This window comes from Anser cygnoides, chromosome 1 (assembly GCF_040182565.1).
Source record: "Anser cygnoides isolate HZ-2024a breed goose chromosome 1, Taihu_goose_T2T_genome, whole genome shotgun sequence".
NCBI classification, from domain to species: Eukaryota; Metazoa; Chordata; class Aves; order Anseriformes; family Anatidae; genus Anser; species Anser cygnoides.
This window is the reverse complement of record NC_089873.1, coordinates 147,578,205-147,597,382: the sequence shown is the minus strand read 5'-3', so window position 1 is coordinate 147,597,382 and position 19,178 is coordinate 147,578,205. Positions and strand designations below refer to the sequence as shown.

At 46.2% G+C, this 19,178-nt stretch overlaps 1 protein-coding gene across 4 annotated transcripts in view; it reads right to left on the bottom strand.

Annotated features, from left to right (window-relative positions):
• Window positions 1-7,102: 7,102 nt before the first annotated feature.
• RASA3 (RAS p21 protein activator 3) overlaps window positions 7,103-19,178 on the bottom strand; it is a 164,230-nt gene continuing 152,154 nt past the window's right edge. For 3 of the 4 annotated variants that reach the window (XM_048077913.2, XM_066985291.1, XM_066985270.1), the window contains exons 19-24: window positions 16,376-16,491; window positions 15,350-15,432; window positions 12,396-12,607; window positions 11,525-11,628; window positions 9,566-9,749; window positions 7,103-8,981 (exon numbers count right to left, since the gene is read on the bottom strand). In XM_048077913.2, coding sequence (XP_047933870.1) covers window positions 8,906-8,981; window positions 9,566-9,749; window positions 11,525-11,628; window positions 12,396-12,607; window positions 15,350-15,432; window positions 16,376-16,491 — 775 coding nt within the window. In that variant the 3' untranslated portion in view covers window positions 7,103-8,905. The remainder of the gene's footprint in view (window positions 8,982-9,565; window positions 9,750-11,524; window positions 11,629-12,395; window positions 12,608-15,349; window positions 15,433-16,375; window positions 16,492-19,178) is intronic. The other variant, XM_066985278.1, reaches the window with a different exon arrangement.

The following is a 19,178-nucleotide window of genomic DNA, read 5'->3' as shown; positions in this document are numbered from 1 at the left end:
TGGGGTGGGTGCGTATCACGCACACGGCACCGCTCCAGGTAGTGGAAGAGGGACAAGCAGAGACATCATATTTGACAAAAGTCCTTGGTGAACTTGCTCCTTTTAAGTCTCCCTCCTCCCCCCCGGAATATCCCAGTGTATGCTGGTTGTTACAGTGGGTGTGCCTGGCGTATGCGTCCAGCAGCACAAGACCTTTCAGAGCAAGCCTCTCGCTCTGGAGGTCAGCGATTCCCTGGCGGCCACTTGCAAGAGAAATAACACAATTTAAAAAGTGAGACCAGGAGGCCAAAGTAGTTTTCCCTCTGGCCATGAGGTAGCACCGTTGAGCTACTCACAGCACAACCCAAAGCTAATCGGCCTCAATCTCACAAGCGGTGCTTCCAGAGGCTCGAGCCTTCATTTTTCACTGAGGAGAACAAGAGATTGGGTTAACCACTGCGCTAATTAAGTTGTGCTGATGAGTCAGGCCATGCCTGTGTTTCTTGGTCTTTTCTTTCCCCCTCTAGGCTCCTACGTGACGTCCAGCGTCTGACTGAGGATGCTCGCATCGTGCCTTTCGGCGGGGTGCCCCAGTGCTGGCGAGCTGCAGGCCCTGAGCTGATCCTGTCTGCAGAGCTCCCCATGGCAGGGGGACGAACACACAAAGCTGGACAGGCTCAGAGGGCATGGGAGTGGAAAGCAAGGGCTCGAAATAAAATTTACAAGCTCGAATGGGCAGCAGGCCGGGAGCCCCTAGCTCCAGGCCGTAGCCCAAGGGGTTAATGTGGTTGTTAGTTAGGCCCGTGATGAAATAGTTGGAAACAGCAGAATTGGCAAACCTGCCCCTGGAGAAGCGGGCCCAATTACTTTATCCGCCTTTTGAAGATGCTGAAGGATCGGAGAGGAGTGCAGCTTGCTGCCAGACAGAGACGTCGTCTGGAAAACATCAGATAATGGCCTACAGGACGTCCACTTTCCTCCACGGCAGCCTCTCAGCCTTGTTTTTTTGCAGGCAGTTGCCAAGCAGATCGGTCGCTCAGAATAGGGTGAGGAAATCCAGCCTGCAGAGACGCCTGGCCGGCCCCCTGCAAGCCCAGCGCTGTGAATGACACGTTTCCTCCGGGAAAAATGATCTCAGGGAGAAGAATAGAAAAAGAAAGGCTGCCTTGTGAAAAGCTCTTTCCATCGGCAGCTGCAAGGCTGATTAGAGCTATTCAGGGCGGTAAGAGCAGCGCTGCCCCTCGCATTTCAAGGAGGCTGCGTGAACGTGGGGTGAAATTCTCCTGCCCTGGAAGACGTTTGCATCAGGAGAAGGAAGGGTTTCCAGGGACGCAGGCTGTGCTGGGGTCTGGTGAGGTGTACGTCCCCGAGCAGCACTACTCAGTCTATGTTAATGGCGTGTCTGATATACAGCTGGTTTGACATCAGCATGGACTGATTCGGTTGCAGCAAGGGATAGCAATGTGCTTTTGAGGAATATATCAAGGTTTCCCATGAGTGTGAGAAGCTGTACCCAAATAACCTGGAAGAAAACTTTTCAGTCCCATTGGTAGGGGCAGGGCAGGGAGGGGGAAATGCAACCAGAGAACCACGGTGGAGACGGGGGGTTTTAGCCAGCCCCTCAAATATTTAGCCTTACGCTTTTTAAGATGGAAAATGAACTCCAGCAAGCACCGTAGGGCTGCTGACGTGGAAGCAAGGCCGATGGGTAGGAAAGCTATGGTGACCTTGGAATGCTTTTTGGGTGTCTCAGCCTGAGCTGGAGCAGCTGTGCCGCAGACAGCCCTCCATCGCAGCAGACTAAGGAGCAGCCCTCGGGGTCAGCACGGCTGCTCAGGCCCCTCAGCCCTCTGGCAGCCGGTCTGTGAGAGGGTTCGGCGGGAGGCTGCGGAGGAAGGCAGCGCTGTCATTTCTTTCACAATTTTTACCCTCAACAGAGAGAGCGCCTTCGGATCACTCTCAGCAAAGAGCCAAGTGAAAATCTCACACTGATTCCTTCCAACCCTCCAAACACCTCGGGGAAAAACAACCCTCCAGCAGCTTCCCCTGATGCAGCTGATAGGTAGCTGGTGTGGGCAGCAGAGGCAGTGAGTGGCATCACTGAATGCATGTCTATGTTGAGGGGGCATAAACGTCCCCTATCAGGCTATTTTCCTACATCTGGCTCTACTGAATTTGGGCTCACAGTGGCAATAGTGCAACTCAGGAAGGAGTCTGTGGCTGGCTTGGTCCTTCCTTTGTATCTGGTGGAGAGGGGGGACGTGCTCCCCATGCATCTCTCAAAGACCTCAGGCAGGAGAGTAGGATAGAGGAGAGGAGGAGACAGGGTGCTGGGGGATTGCTTGGGGCGAAGCAACAACCACCCCATCACTGAATTTAACTCTCCCTTTGTTTGCCGAGAGCTCAAAACCCTGAGGATAATGTTTCTTTAAACCCATTTACCAAAAGAAAAATACGTGCGCCTCTTGGGCTGATGTACACCTTGTATACGCTCACTGTACTAAAAAAGTCTCTCAGGGCCACCATCCTGATCCTTTTTCCTGAGCGAGCTGAAGGAAGCCCCAGAAGCTCTCCACTGCTGGGTCCTTCAGAAGGCAGCTATTCAGTGCTGCTTCCCATGTACCTGCCCAGCTTGGGAAGACCTTAGTCCTCTTCCCTAATCACACGTCTCTCTTCAGTATGGGTGACTACCAGGACATCCTGGATCCCACGGAGCAGCCTGAAGTACATCAGGATGGTGAGCGTTGGCTGTGGGGCTCTCACTGCCCGAGGGAAAGGTTTATCCAGTGCGTCATGCTGAGTGTTTAAAGCAAAACCCAACCTGCTCTTGGAGCACAGAGCTCTGCTCTCACTCGCCCACGGAAGCAGCAAGGTACTGAGGGCATTGAGGGCAAGGGTTTATGCTCCAGCATAGCGTGTTTAACGCTGGCCTCTTCTCCCTCTCATAGGCTTTTGCACACTGAGAAGAGCAGCCTGGGCACACACTCACTTCTCTGCTGCGAGACAAACTTTCTTCCTGCATTTCCCCAGCACTTCCCACCAAAACTGTCGCTCTCTGTTATAAAAATCCCCCTGTGAAAGAGCACGGGGACATTCAGCCCACAGAAAAACAAGCGCGAGCCAGACCAGCAGCAGGAACCCAAGTAGCGGTTTGGGCTGAGACGCAGCCCCTCCATCCTCGCTGACACCGTGTCACATAACAGGTGCTTGCCCTCTGGGTGAGGCGATGTACCAGCAAACCGGGCTGAAGCTCTGCTTTCCAGTTTTAATTGGCATCTGCTTCTCAGCTGGTCCTCGTCAGCCCTCACGGCCAAGGGTCGGGTGCTGCAGCGCCAGCAGCCAGCCGGGGCAAGCGTCCCGTGCCACGAGCAGGCAGCTCGGCCAGCACACCTCCAGCCAGCCCTGCCCCAGGGTGGCTCCCAGGGAAAAGCGCACGGTGCAAACAAAAACAAATCTGATCTGCACCTGAGCAGCCACGGGAATCACCGGTGGCACTGTCGGGGTCAGCAGGCAGCTGTTCTCCAGCACGATGTAATGGTGAGGGTGTGCAGCTCACCCAGCCGGGCAGGTTTCCCTTCCCGTGTTGGAAAAGAGGGCAGAATAAGCCGCCTGAGGGAGCAGAGCTTGTGCCCGACCGGGTTTTGTCCACCTGCTGCAGCAGCACGAACACAAGGAGCCGGCACGAGCCCGCAGAGCGCGCTGAGGCGAGCGCAGGAGGAAGGCGGCGAGCGCTCGGGCCCCCCCGGGCCCCCCCCGTGGCGGCAGGTGGGGCAGAGGGGCGCAGACCCGCAGCGCTGATGCTCGCAGGATTGCTCCCAGCAGCTTCTCAGGGCTGGGAGCACCGCAAAGGGGAGCGGTGCTGCGCAGCGCGCCTGCGGGCCGGGTCCCGCAGGCGAGCACCCCCACACCCCCACACCCCCACCTAGCGGCACGGGGCGTCCCACCGCAGGCGGGAGGCACGGCCGGGGAGGCGGGATCCCAGCTCCCTCGCCTCGGGGTTGTCTCCGAGTCGATTTGGGGCACGGATCTCGTTTCCTGCGGGTGCCAGTGGGACGTCGGGGGCCGACTGGTCCGGCAGCAGAGCGCCGCCGGTCAGGCACAGCCGTGCCCACGGGAACAGCCTTCCCCGTCCCCCCGCCAGGGAGAGCCCGCTTTCTGATGGGGCTGCCCTCGTCGCGCCGTGGCGCAGCAGGAGGCAGAGCACGTGCACCTCCAGACACCACGGACGAGCCCGGCTATTTTTACAGTTGCTTTCCTCGGCTGCGAGCCTCTCCAGTCATTCCCATCACGGGCACAGGATGTCACAGCTGCCGGGAGCAGGGCTTCTGCAGAGAAGCAGGAATTACAGCCGAGCCACAACACAGAAAACCTTGCTAAAGAAAGCAAAACACAAAAGTGTTTCATGGTCTCATTTTTTTTTTTTTTTGAGCACAGCTGCTGTTTTCATCGAGTGAACATCTCCCCTTCTTCTCCCCTATAATTCATGAAATGCTCTTCCTTTATTCTGTTCAGATTTCTCCACACAACCGCAGCTACTACAGCTTTCGTTTCCATCCCCAGAGAAACAGACCCTTCCACCTACCCAAACCGCCTTTGTAATTTATCCAAAACTCCGGCACCTGATGGCCACCCTGCACCAGTCCCACCTCTGGCAAGACTTTATTGTCTTCAGGTAAGAAGCCGGTTTCTAGCCTCAGGATGAATCTCAGGATCCCGCTTTATCTTCGGTTATTTTGGGAACCCGAAACGATTGTTTGCTCCACGATGGCTGGTCTTCTGGACAGAGCCAGAAGCTAACCTCCTGTCAGCTTGCTGGTCTTTGCCTCCAGCAGCAGCAAATACAGGAGGTGGCTCAGGAAAAGCTGCTGCCCTTTACCTCCAGGCACTACCCAGCCTCCCAGCCCCTGGCAGCACGCCGCCCTACGCCTCCCGCTGCAGTCGTTTCCTGAAGCTTATAACAGGGTCTGACAGGGTTCGCGCTGCCGCTGGTACCCAGGCCAGCTTCTTACACAGCCATACAGGATTAGAAATTGAAATCACCTCCTTGTAACAGTGCAGGGCGTTGCAGAGAAGGGATGGATCCGGGGATCATGTCAAAACAGGCGTCTGAGAGCTACATCGCAGAGCCAGCCCTCTCAGCCCCAGATCAGCATCTCGCACAGACACGCGAGTTATCTGCCAGCTGAATGCCTGTCCGCTGCCTTTGGAAAACCTAACAGGAATATTCATTCCTCAGGTGTGCAGCGTCACCGACTGTCCCATTCAGAATTCTTCATTTCTGAAATGCATGGAGAGATCTGCCTGGCCAGATACATCGCCTCCTCTGAGCAGCAATGGGGACAGACCAGGGCCTCTTGAATCCTGTCAGCACGCACGCCCTGCTCTGGTGCCAGCTGTGGAGAAAACAGGCATGAGATCCTTCCCTGGCATCAGGAGTCCCAGCAGAGAACAGCCTGGTTTCTTTTTTCTATCAAGAATCATTTCTGCCTTTCAAGCTGGGATATAGGACAAGAGAGGAGAAAAGAAAACTGACCTGACAAGAAATGCTTTCCTTTTTCTTTCCTTTTTTCCTCCCCTTTATTCCCACATGTAAGGGATGCTGTCTCGGTTGTCCCTATCAAATCATCCATCTCAGTGGCAGGATTTGCTGTGTACTTCTGGGGAAAAACCTGTTTTTACACAACCCTCTCATCAACCAACTGTGTCATGCCATAGAAAAGCATCTTCCAAAGATTTCCTGTTGACTTATACACTGGCGTGGCTGTGACACCAGGAGAGCCTCCACAAGAATGAACTATGGCTGGTCTCTGCTGAATGACACCAAGCGATTTGTGCTCTTTAGTATGCAGCCATTACCAAGATTTCCAGATGTTTGCCAAGGCTAAGAATCTCAGTGCTGAAAAATCACCTTAGGAAACTCAAACACAGAAACCAGACAGCAAGGGGGTTGCACTGTGCCCTAATGCAGTACCTGGAAATCAAGACGCTCATTTTAAGCTCTCTCGGTCTCCACGATTCCACTGGTTAAAGTTTCTGACTCTCCTGGGCGCCAGCTGTGCCTCCCTGGATCTAAAGCTCTGTGATCACTAACCTTGCTGCAGGCTGCAGATGTGCTGTAGGAAAAAGGGATGGATGACAGCGTGGGCCAGCTCTGCAACAGAGAGCCATCACGTCCTCGCCTCTTTGTGTCCGACAGATGGGGGGGACCCAAACTGGAGTGGGAAATCAGAGCCTATAGCAATAGACGGAGACATCACTGCAAGGAATAAGCAGCAGCAAGCCAAGACAGGTTAGCAGGAAATCTCTATATACACTGAATGAAATCGAGTGGAAAGCAGACAGACCTGAGAACAGTGTTACAGTAATTCTGCATTTATAGATCTTCTGATTTCTTACAAATCCTGTGTCAGTTTACTACCAGATTTACTAAAAACCTTGTTTTTATAGAATGGTTGAAAATTCCTCGGCAGAAACACACACTTGCATATTGTGGTCAAGTTCACCTTCATAAAGAGACCGGTGTCGTGCTGTCCACCGTCAGCTTGGTTTTCTTTTTCAGCTGTGGTCTACCTGCTAAACCACTACTGTCGCTCAGCTGGTGTGTGTCTGCAGAAGGTTTTCTCCAGACGCTTCTCAGAAATGCACGTGTCTGTTTGGGTGACAGTGAAGTGCAGCTCGTCACAGAACATCTCAGAGCCAAAGCTTCATTCACGTGAGTCTCCAGGGAGGACTGATAAACTCTGGAAACCTTCAGCAGACACTAAAGAAAACTACTGCAAACACAATGGCATGCTCCATGCACCAGCACCAGCACCTATGTAATAACACAAGGAACCAGTTGAAAAGGCCGATCTGTAGCTGGGCAAAAACTGTTTTCATTGCTAGATCAGTTTATGGAAGGCTCAGGTACCCAATCTGGTTCACTGCGGATGCCATGCTGACCCAAAGGAAGGGGTGGAGATGGGAAGAAGTGAAGACGGGACTCAGCAGCCCAGCAGCGCTTGGTGTGCGCTCGCAAGGATCTCCATCCACAGCCCAACTCCGAACAGCTGACGCTGTGCCAGCCAACAGCACCCCCCGTGACCATTAGGAACCTAAACAGACTCCAAATGCACACGCAGCCTTCAGAAATAAAACATTTCTTTTAATTGGCAAGTAGAACACACATAACAGGTCATTAGTATTTTATAAACAATATTAAGTTACAAATACAGGTTAAAAATTGCAGTTCATGGCAGCGAAAAGCTCGAAGTCCAAAATGCACCTCTGCGACGCGTTATTTCCCTTTCCCCAGTCTGCTGGGAGAAGACGAATAAAAGATTGTTTATTGTCTGCTAGGAGGTGGTCTACTGATATACTCAAACAAAAAGAAAACCTCATTCCTAAGAGCATCACTAAGAAACAGAGGCATTCAAGGTAATTCAGCCATCTCAAATCACATCAGGTGCAAGGACACGGTTGGGAGTTACTCTGTAAGACCTCAAGCAAAGATACAGATACCTTCACATTAAACTGACAGTTGAATGCTTTCTGTCCCAATTCAGCTTCAAACCAGAACTAGCTTCCAGCCCACAGAAGCTTCAAGTCCATCATGCAGGCTTCCGCGACATCAAAGCTAGACGTTTCGTAAATCAGACCCTTATACAGAGGAAAGTTACTGAGTACAACTAAACAGCTTACATAAATATATATCTTATATTTAGCAGATCTTTATTCCCCTCCCTAACGACTTGTGTTGGTATTAGTGAGATACACAGCTCATTCTGTTTTTAATACACTCAGAACAATAACAAGTTACCTTTACATGTGTTAATACCCTAAGTATCCTTTAACAGGTCTCTCTCTCTCTCTCTCAAAAAAAAAAAAAAAAAGTATTTAAAAACAGTTTGGGAAAGCTAGAAATCTATTTTCCAGAAAAGCAAGTGGTACTAGGATAACGCGGACTCCAGTGCTTAAACATCCTTTCACATAAAAGCCATCCTGACAGCTTTTGTGCCTGGGACTCAGCGTGTCTCAGCTGCCAGACCCGTGTTCCACTCAGCCTTCGTGCTGCGGCGGTAAAAAGGTCTTCAAAATCAGCTCACTTCACCTTTCGGCTGGCAGACTTTCAAACATTGCCACTGTTGGACTGTATAAAAAGAGACAAGTAGCTCTGACATTAGTTCGTTTCCTTCTTGCTCACATTTATGAGAGTCAGTTCTATCACACCACTGAGTTTTCATCTTCAGAACCAAAGTCTGCTGACTGTGTCTGGAGAAATGACTTTGTATCTCAAAAATATCAAGAGTACCATTCAGATCTGAATTTCTATTAAAAACTGTGCACATTTAGCAAAAAATTATGCTGCTGTAAAAACAAAAGGTCTGCTCCTTGGCCTGCTCATAATACAAGCTACAATGAAAGAGATTACACCAGAGGTTTTTTTCCCTCTGCTTCTGTTCTAAATGCAGGCATTAAAAGCCAAGTGTTACTAAGCTGTTCCTAAGAGAGCACGCGGGGTGTGGCATAATATACATTAATCAGGAACAAAAACAGTAACAAACAACAATTCTAGAAAATGCTGCATATTAGCAGCACGCTTGGTTTCTGAAACGTAAGGAGTTGCATGGGAGTTGTCAAGATGAAGTCCACACACCTTGATCATTGAACTGATCACTAGATTCCAAGAAACCAAAGCAAATTTAAAAATACACATGACAACAACTGCCTAGAAGGCAGAGTTTCATCATCTGTCAATAACCAGATGAATAAAGTGCATAGCAACTATTATAACAGTTTCTTGAAAAGACAGTATGTTTAGCAAGTCTCCAAGTTTGTAAGCTTGACACTTCTCCATACGTTTTGCTACATGTGTGGCTTCCCTTTTGTTTTGCTGTTCAGCTTCACCGACCAACCCTTCAGCACTGTCTGTGGTGTCCTCTGCACTTCATATGGAATGCGCTGAGATCTCTGACTGCTGCCTGATGTAAGTCTGGAAGCTCTTGTCACCGATGGGATGTTCTCTAGAATTAACAACAACAACAGATTACATAGAGAATTTTCTGCCAAGAAACCAAGATGTCAGAACACAAAGGAACAGACAAAACCTTTTCCTTAAGTTTGATTATCAAAGTTGTAATTACATACTGCACCTTCCTTGAATTGGAAGAACTGACTGATTGCTGAATTGTTCCCTGCTTTTATTTATTTATTTATTTTTGTCAGAGATGCAAAGAGCACTCCTTTATTTATGTGGACACAAACTAAGGTCATGTGGCTGTACATTCTTCGCACCTTTAAACCAACACTCAAAAACGAACCCATAAATACATGTCCCTTCTGGTATCTACTGCACGTTTCATGAGCATGGGCTCAAAATTAAAAATAATCACACTCATTTTTATGAATTTCTTTTATGAACTGAAAAACAAGCATTTAAAAATTCCTTATGCTTTACATATTTAAAATATTGTGATATCCAAAGTCAAAATCTTACTTTGTAGGTATTTTCAGGATCTTTTCTGAACATGAACATGAAGGCCAGAACACAAGCAAGGGAAATACCATTTCCTGGGACTGTTAACCTGTTGTGACAGCCCATACTTACTGGCTTCCATACTTTGTCTTCTTAAATTTATCCCTCTTATACTGAGCGTGCTCCTGCTCTAAAGTTCCAACACCTTCAATAATCAGCTTTAGTGTTTTATATGTCTCTTTAGGGTCATCGATGATGAATGTAGAATATTCTTCCTCTTCAGGTCCATCATACACAGATTTGCTGCCGCAGGCCTCTGGGGAAAAATAAAAAGTACAGGAATAGGCATCAGACAGGTAGGAGAAAAGCAAAAGTGGGACAAGCAGACTAAAAATACTCAGTCTGGAGTCCATGCAGGCCAGCAATTCTCCTCGGTTTGATTCAGCAGAACTACCACAGAATTGGGGCCAACACTGACAGCAACAGCAGAAGGAGCAGGTCCCTGTCCTTTGGCTGGGCTGCTTGCAGGCACAGAGGCTGGCTCTCGTGCCCATTGCTAGTCTCCCAAGGAAAGGGGAGCAGGCCTGCCTTTGTGCAAAGCTGTCCTCTGCCGCACAGGCAGCGCTCTCACCCAAATTACCACTAGCAGTACCATGCAAACATCTGGGGAACTCGGAGCCAGGCCTAACTCTGCCCCTTCGCTGCAGGACTGGGCTGTACGAAACCTAGTGTTCCTGTGTCAGAAGGACAGGTTACATTCACGCGCAGCAGCTGAGCAGCATGGATGGCACTTCACAGCAGACCGAATTCAAAACACTTTCAGTTTGAAGTAGTCACGGAAGATGTTTTTACAACTTTACCCCCAAAAGATTCACACAACAAGCACAAGGACAATATGTCACGACTGCTGCCTGCTTAAGGAAATATTCTAAGAAGGGCAAGTCGTAATATTCCCTTCCTACCCTACCTGGGAGCCTTCCTGGCTAAGACATCAGGACACTGCTTACACGGACAATTGCAACACATTCATGATGTGATCTGCTTTGGCACTGTAGGTGAGCACATTAGGAAGAGAGAATTTTACTCTTCTGCCTTAGCTTTCTAGCTGTGCTGCTCTTCCAGTCTCAGCTGTCGAGTTACCTTCCCCTTGCTGCACTGCCTGCGCCAGGCCCGCGTCCTTTTCCCTGACACTGAGACTGGACGCTGGCTCTGGCAGGGAGGATTCGGAACAGGGGCAGGCTGGGCACTGGTTCAGACAGCTCGGAAGTGGTGGAGGATCTTCAGTTTGCAATTGCCTGGTGGCCAGGACTGGATTAAAGTGCTTTCCAATCCGTGTTTGACACCGCCAACTTATCTCGTATTATAAAACAGAGTGCTATTTAAAGATCAGTGCCACAGCGAAGGCTTCCCTGCCACTCCCTGTGCTAAACTGGGATTTCACGTCTGGCACCGTGTACACCAGATACTTTCCTTGGCATGCCTACCAGTATTAACTTCCTCTGCTGGCTCTTCTTTCTTTTATCCTTTAAATCACATCTTCGTTCCCCCTAGCTCTTAAGGGTTTCTCAGCCCAAACTTCACTCCTCATCGCTCCAGACACCCAAAGGTCATCTTTTGTTGATAATTCCGGAAGAGCCTGTCGAGGGAATCCATTTGGATCCAGCCTGTTCTGGGGATCTGAATCAGGGAATGTGCACGTGGCTTCTGGTAATATAAACCCATGTTCCCCTGACACCTCAACTTTGCTGGTGCTTCTTTTCGGGTTCAGTAAACTTCTGGTTTAGTCCACGCTCCGATTTGTCAATTCAGAGAATCCAAGTTATGCTCTCCAACCATGCTATTTTAGGATGCTGCGGTTAAGACCGTATTTCAAACAACTGTTTATTATGCAAAGAACTTTGTACAGACTATGAGACTGCACGCTGCTACAAAAATAATCCATGAAACTGCCTCAAGGCAGCAGAAGGGGAAACATTAAGTAACGGCTAATCAGGATTTGATCCGCAAGGTTGCTCTAACTGAAACATCCAATTTTTCAAAGGTATTTTTGCCTTGCTAGGTGTCAGAGGTGCAAAGATCTTTCCCCTTTACCTTGCATTTTCTCCAATTTTGGCATATACAAGTTGAAAAGAGAGTAGATGCGCTCAGTTTCTCTATCTCCATCTATATCCAGTTGTATATTTGCTGGCAGGCCTCTGTAAGGGTCAGGAAGAGAGGCAGAAGTTAGATGTTAAACGGTGTATTATGGCACAAAAAAACACTTAACGAGGATGAAAATATACAACTTCCGTGTTGAAAGCAAGTACTCATGAAAGCCAACAAAATACATGGAATGGAGCACAAAACTTCCTACTGTTCCCAAGAGAAAAGGTAGCCAAGTTCAAACTTCTTTATGCCTGGATTTATCCAGCGTGCTTTCACTCTGACTTGAAAGAGAAGACTGTACCGGTAGCCAAACATTTTGGTGAATTAATCTATTATAACCAGATGGAGGAGCCAAAGCACTGAATTCCCAGCTATCCAGGTCTTCTATTCTGAGACTAACTACCGCTGCAGACTTGTTGCTTCTCTCAGTTTAGACGAAAATAGTTTCCTGGGAAGCAGACTGTACCTCTTCATTTAACAGAGACCCTGAGTAGCCTGCTCAGAAAAGATCAGTTTAGAATTAAATCCAGAAGCAGATCTTTGTTTCAGAAATTTACAAACAAAACATTGAAGGGATGTCTGGCATATTTACTAATGGTAGACGATCAGAATGAAAATATTTTATCCTATGGTCAACTCTTACCAATGTTTTGAACTCTAAAAATTTCAACATTTTGACCGAGGTTTGCAGATACTGACAGCATCAGAAGTGACATCAAAGAGGGCCTCTGAAAACACGACACTGCCTGCGTGTCTGGTGCACTGACACACGTGGCCCTGGCAGTATCCAGAGCAGCGGCACGGTACCGATCCTTACCCTGTGCAGGGTGTGCAGCCAGGAGTGTTATCTGCAGTAGCTTTACAGCAAAGCCAGTGGCCATTAAGGTAGGCGGAGGGGTGGTAGACCGTGAGGCGTTTCTTGTTGCACTGGCTGACTTTGGTGAGTATATCGATCCAGTCCTTGGCCTCCACACAGTTATTTGCTTGGATATACAGGACTCTTCTTTCAGGCTGGATCACCTGGAACATCTGCGAACAGAGAAGTCAACCACAGAATAAACCACCCAACTGAGCTGGCGAACCTAGGACTGGGCTCAGACCGATGGATTTACTGAAGTAAAAACAGCATGCAGAACGCACCAATAAATACAGTTCAACACAAAATCAAGAAAGCGAATGTGCCCTTAAAACAACAAGACCTTTCACCTGGTACAAGGAATAAGATACTGTTCCTTGAGGTGATGATTTACAAGCAGCTAATATCAACTCGCTGGTTGGGCCTCCGCAAGCCTCGGGGACACAATTTTAGTAATGTCGCAGCTCTAAGTTTTGGATGGGTGGCAGAAGGAAGCAGATGCAGGGCTGAAAGGAAATGCTAGTCAGAAGGAGGCAGGAAAGACTAAAAATGAGAATCTGGATCCGACCTTTGGGACGGCTTTGCTTTAACTGTAACTTTGCTTTATCTGTAGTCTTTTTAACACTTACTTCAGCACGATTCTTTCGTTTTAGTAACTTCCACACTTCTGCACCCAACCACAGCTGCTATTAGCAAATCACAGCAATGCATTTTCTCTGTTTCTCTTTAATTGCCTGGGGGTGGTTCGAATTGCTACATGTTAATTCTGCCTTATGGCTCGGGCACTCAAAATCTAAAATAAAGCTTCCCCTGCCTGTCCAAAACAGCTTCTTCTCCAAGACGGCACAATTGCCTTTCATTTCTTCCCCTTGAAGAGGCAAGTTTCTGATGTCCAGCCTTACTGCTTGATTACGCTGATGATGAACACTTATCATTTCCTTTACCTTCTGCAAATACTTAATTTTAATGGTTTTTCCTCTGTCAGATATTCTTAAATTATCCTTTTCCCATTCTACTTTCCCATTTGATTATTCAAGCCATTAGTCATTGCACTGCCCACATAATTTGCAATATTATTTTCCAAACAGCTGGTTCTTCTCTTCTACTTCAGAGAGAAAAACAAAAAGGCATAAAACATCAATTTTGGAGGTGCGCGGTGGTCCTGTGTAGAGCCAGGAGTTGGATTCTATGATCGTCATGGCTCTCTTCCAACTCAGGATATTCTAAGAAAACTGAGATTCACCTTGGTGTATTACAAAGAGCTGAAATATTGGCCTGAATTCTGCACCTGGCAGGTCAGGAGAATGTTGTAGGCTGGCACCAGGCACCATCTCTCCTTCCCTTGGTACACTTTCAGGTGAACATCCTTCAAAATTGCTTGCAAATATACTTGCTAATTTGCGAATGAACAGCTGTCTTGTAATTACAACATCACTTACAGCAGGAAACAGAAGCTCCAACAGTCATTTCCCTGGATTTAGTATCCCCACAGACACTAGACAGTAATTAGAAAGGCACAAAGGCCTCCACGTAACAGCCGTGGATGAGCTGCTAGTGTCAGTCCAGCACTGCCAAAATGCACAAGGAGGCCTTTTAATAAGACTTTTCAGGACATGACTGGCAATCCGAGTTTGGGGAATGGGGAAGGAAGGAAAGAGGAAGATGGCAGTGCGCAGCTCAACTCTCTGTTAACACACAGCTACAGGGAAGAGAATTTCAATGTCCTGAAGGGGTAAATGGAGCCTGCTGCATTACAACAAAGGGACAGACTTAAGGGGTATGGCTTTGTGTAAGGGGATACCAAGCCAAGTGAACTAGCATATGGCAACAACTAAGCCAAGAATTTCGAGTGGTTGCAAGACCTTTACACTACCAAAACCACCAGTTGCTTCTCATACAACACAGAAGACCCGAGAAATACTTAGAGGCATTCTCTAGGCCAAAGTGTGCTTAAGGAAGATGAAGGCCGCTTGAAAGGCGATGCACAGCCTTACTAGCCTTACTGCCAGACATGCAGCTTTATCAGAGTAATAAAAATAGATTTGGTACAATTCAGAGCATAGATACATAGAGAATATTTATAGAAAACGTGTATCTTTAATCACACTTAGTACCCATGATGGAATATCCATTGCAAATACATCTGCTGTGGTGTCTTGAGAATTCTGTTCTTGCTGCAGCTTTCTATTTATGTACGGCAAGATAAATGGGAACATAAACGTCACCAGGAGAAGGTGACAATGGTATTTTCTACTGCTTATGGAAAGACTCCGAACCTTACTTTCTGGAATGGACGTAGTCACCTTCATTTCCTAGGTAATACTGACTCCAAGCAGCCAAAAACGGCACAGTTTCTGTTCATGCTCACAATACTATCTTCTGTTGTTAACAATAACGGGATATTTTCCCTATAATAAGTCTTTTAAATAAGGAGAGATTCTGAATGCATTTTAGCCCAGTAGACTCAGCGCAAGTTAAGGAATGTTTTCACTGAGGAGTTAATCAGAATTAGAGCTCAGCTCCTCTCCATACCCAGTAAGTTTTATCTCAAGTCTACGCCTGTAATCGTTCACAAGCACAAGCAGTCAGTTCCTTCCCAACAGAGAGGTCTGACAGACAGGGCAGGGACTCGATTACCTTACCTGTGCCCAACACTGTGGAGCTCAGACAGCTGATCAGCAGTGGTCAGTACTGAGTGTGCTGCGGATCACGAAACCCAAGGACTGCTGACTGGACTGATAAGAATCTGAATGGGCTGTACTTTTGGAAACTCCTGCTACTATATACAGAACAAGCAGCTGTGGTTGTACGTCTTTCAATAGAAACCCAATCCACGTTACAAAAGGGAAAAAGGCGATTAGGCTGATGGATCCAGACCAGCCTAACAAGTAAGTTAATGAAGATGACCTACTTACATTTTTCATTTTAAAGGATTCCTCCTCCAGTCTTTCCACTGCCAGAATGTTTTCAATTGGAATGCTACACAGAGGGTGATCACCTGCAGAACGAATACATAGACGCTGAGCAACTTATTCAAAATTCAACTTCACCCTCTGCCCTTATTCTTAGGGCTGATTCAGTTCCTTTGAAGGTCATGTTGACTGCATAGAAAGAAAATCTTTCCCTCAGCAGGGATTTACCAGCATGGTCCTGAAGCATTACCTTAATTTCATTTCTCCTTTCAGCAGCACTACGTTATGCTAGCAAATCTCTGAGAAACTGACTGCTGCAGCAGGACACAGAATATTTACTGAGGCGGTGAAAGAAATCGTTCTTATCAGCCGAGCTGAAGTATTTTGATGGTGGTGATGTAAGATTCCAAAGTTGAGTGTGAAATGATGACCAGTACGATCTGAGCATCTTTCCTCATCTTTCTCACCCCAAATTTATTTATTTGATAGAAGGGAGTGATACTTGGTGCGTACTACTGAACCAACAGAAACGATTTGTGAAAAGCAAAATTCTTGATATTAGGCAGCATTAACTGAACAAATATTTGCAGGTTCAAAGCTGCAAATCCCTGACTACTGCAGTCAGTTGTGCTAATGCTGCAGAATTTATAAGAACTAGCAGAAACGCACCTGACAATATTCAATCCAAATCCAAATCCCAGGGTAAAATATTTGAGCCCCTGAGTTTTGTTTCCTAAGACAATTTCCTAGGTAACTGTGAAACCTACAGATAATGCTAATAATTAATATTAAACAAAAACCATCAAATATTCTGCTAATTTATATCATCTTGGGCTATCCAAGAGCCTTCTCTAGCAGTCAGTACAGATATACTAAAAAAAGGGGAAGAAAATAAAGGCTGACAAACTTCTCTGCGCTGTGCCTTCTACAGTTACAGATTAGGTATCAGTGTTCAGTTCTTACATTATCTTCATATTTAATCTTCACTTTAAAGTATGGTTTAAAAATTAAAAAAAAAGCCTGGCAAACCTTTGTTACCTTTGCTTTTCTGATAGGTGAACTCATGATTTGTCAGGCGAAACCATCTCTTCTTGAAGTTTTTCATACCAAATCGTTTTCTTCCTTGTGCTCTCTTGATCATGAACCTAGTAAACAGGACAATGGTTGTTACAATAGACCAGATTTTACACTTACATGCATATATATATATATATATATGCATACATGTTTTCTCATTATTGAGGCCTTGTCTTGACAAGGAAAGGAAAGTCACATTTGGATAGGTTTAGTGCATCTGTTAGTTAAGCCTGTCCTTTTTCCAGATCTAGATATGGGGCAAGACAAGAAGCTTGATTTGTAGTGGATACAGGGACTCTAGTTAATTAGCTGAACTGCAGCATGTGCTCTTTCTTCTGTTCCAAATCCAGCTAAAGGATTTCCTACTACAGCAGAAAAAGGTTCTGTTAAGCCTGACACAACTCTACCAGTTTTCTTTTTTTTTAAGCTCAAAACGTTTAGAGTACATTTAATTATTAAAGGTAAGTGTAAGGCTTCTGGAGCACAGGGACTGTGTCTTGCCATGCTTTAGTCACTCTCATGCTTCAGAAAAAATCAGGATGCTCCACAACGCCATTTGCAATTGCACATTGATGCTGCAGTTAGAAATGGGTTTTCGATAAGCAATTCAAAGCAATTTGATGATTGAAAGCTAGGACAACCCCCTTTTTTTGGCAGAGGAGAGGCATTCATCTAGTGAGTTGTCAGTTTTAATTAATTTCAAACTTGAATTAGCTTACAAGGAACTGTGATGCATCCGCCGCCTTCCTAACCACTAAATCAATCCAAAAGTTTCAAGGTGACTTTGGAAAGCCTGGTGACTTCATACTGCTCAGCCTCACTTTTGGTGTAAAATGTGTATGCATATGCAGTAGGGATTTGATAACAGCTACTCTACACATTAACTATTGTGCGAAATACAGAACTGTACAATGGAGGCAGTAAAAACTACTTACTACAGAGTAGTTTTTATCAGGTAGGAAAGCACTACGCAGCACAAAGAGCATACAGATTGAACAGCGAGTGATTTGGTTGAAGATTTTCAATAGCAGAGCTAAAATGCTTCGAACAGCCAATCCTATTTCTTGCTTTGGGTATCTTCAGTCAGAAACAATTGCATTGCATCCAACTGAACAGCAGGGCTGCTCAAAGCTCAAACAGAAAACCAAGTTCCTTCAGACTTTAACTATTTTGTGACCAGCTGCGCTGGTGCCTGCTGCCCATTCCAAGTAGTATGGGCAAAAGCTGACAAGCACTGTATAGAGCAAAAGATATATTTTGTTAATCAGTTATAGTTACACACTCATCCCACTTTTAAAATGGTCATTTGCTGTCTCAGTCTTTGTTCTTGGATTCCATGAGAAAGATTTAATACAACCATATCATTTAGATCATTAGCAGGCCCCACTGGTGGGGTGGCAGTCTTTGTATATTTCAAGGTTAAAGCAAATTTCAAGGGAAGAGCAGATATCCTTGGGCTGGACAATATGCTCTGCAAGTTGGTTTCTTTTTTCATGCCAACACTTAAAAGGTGACTTAGAAATGAAGACTCCTACTAAGCCTCCCTATCTGAGAAATGCGAACTCCGTACTGCAGAGCTAAGAGCAGTATTATTTAATTTCTAATTAAATTTTTCAGAGCTGACATAGCTGAGGGAAGAATGTGCTTTGATTTCCCACAGATAGGTGTCAACTGTTCAAAACCACTGAAGTTTCAAGGTCAATTTAAAAAAAAATGTTTCTAATATTAGCAGAATGTGTGAGAAGTCGGAGCAAACAGTCAGAAGCATGAAGGAAAAAAACAAACAGTTGAAGATGAACCCCATTCCAGGGCTGGATGGCCAGAGAAGCTTTTTCTTCTTGTGGTTATGGTGGACCTGACTTTGGGTCTGCCTTAGCTTTGCTTGGAAGCATCAGCATGCAGCTTTCACCCACAAGAATGGCAGGACTGGTTCTCCCTGGAGTTCTCCTCCTTTTGCGAAGAACCAGGCAGACAGCTACCAAGCAGTGATGGCATGACCAATGCCAGCAAACCCAAGTGCCAGTGACTAGAATCTTTGGTACTACGCATCCATTGAAAAGTACATACGCTATAGCTTTCCATCTAGAAACTCTTAATAGAAGGATAGATTAAAAAAAAAAAAACAGAAAAGAAAAGGAAATCAAATAAAAACATCGCAAAGACAAGGAGACACCCCACTAACCAGCCAATGAAACTGGAGAATAATCAAACAAAAGGCTGTGAAAATCCCCACCCGCTCTCCATGACACAGCATGGCAATAATGCAAACATCAGGAAAGACTGAAGTAGCTGAAGCCTACTCTGCAGCCTTGAGAACGAGTTACATGAATGCTACTTGAAGTTCAACTTCTTAACTACTTGTGATTTCTACTTCTTAACTACAGTGAGTTCTTCAGGATATATACACTGAATATTAAGCAAATTTCAGTGCTTCTTGGAGCCTCTGCCTACAGATAAAAGTCCCTAATTCTCTATTTTTCAGCAGGTTTTTGTTTTAAGGAGGAAAAAAAAAAAAAGGACTCGGTCAACACGTAAGAAATAAATAACAAAATGTTTAAATGTTTTCTGCTGGTTTTACACAGGCATTTCAGGATTGTTAAACAGACTACTTCCTTCCCGAAGTTAAGTCAGACAAGTCTACTGCTGTGAAGGAAGGACATGCTGTCAGCCGGTAGCTACAGCAAAGCACCAACTGCCCCTACCATCTTACCTGCACGAACTATTACCATCAACTTTCTTTACTGTTAGTTTAAGA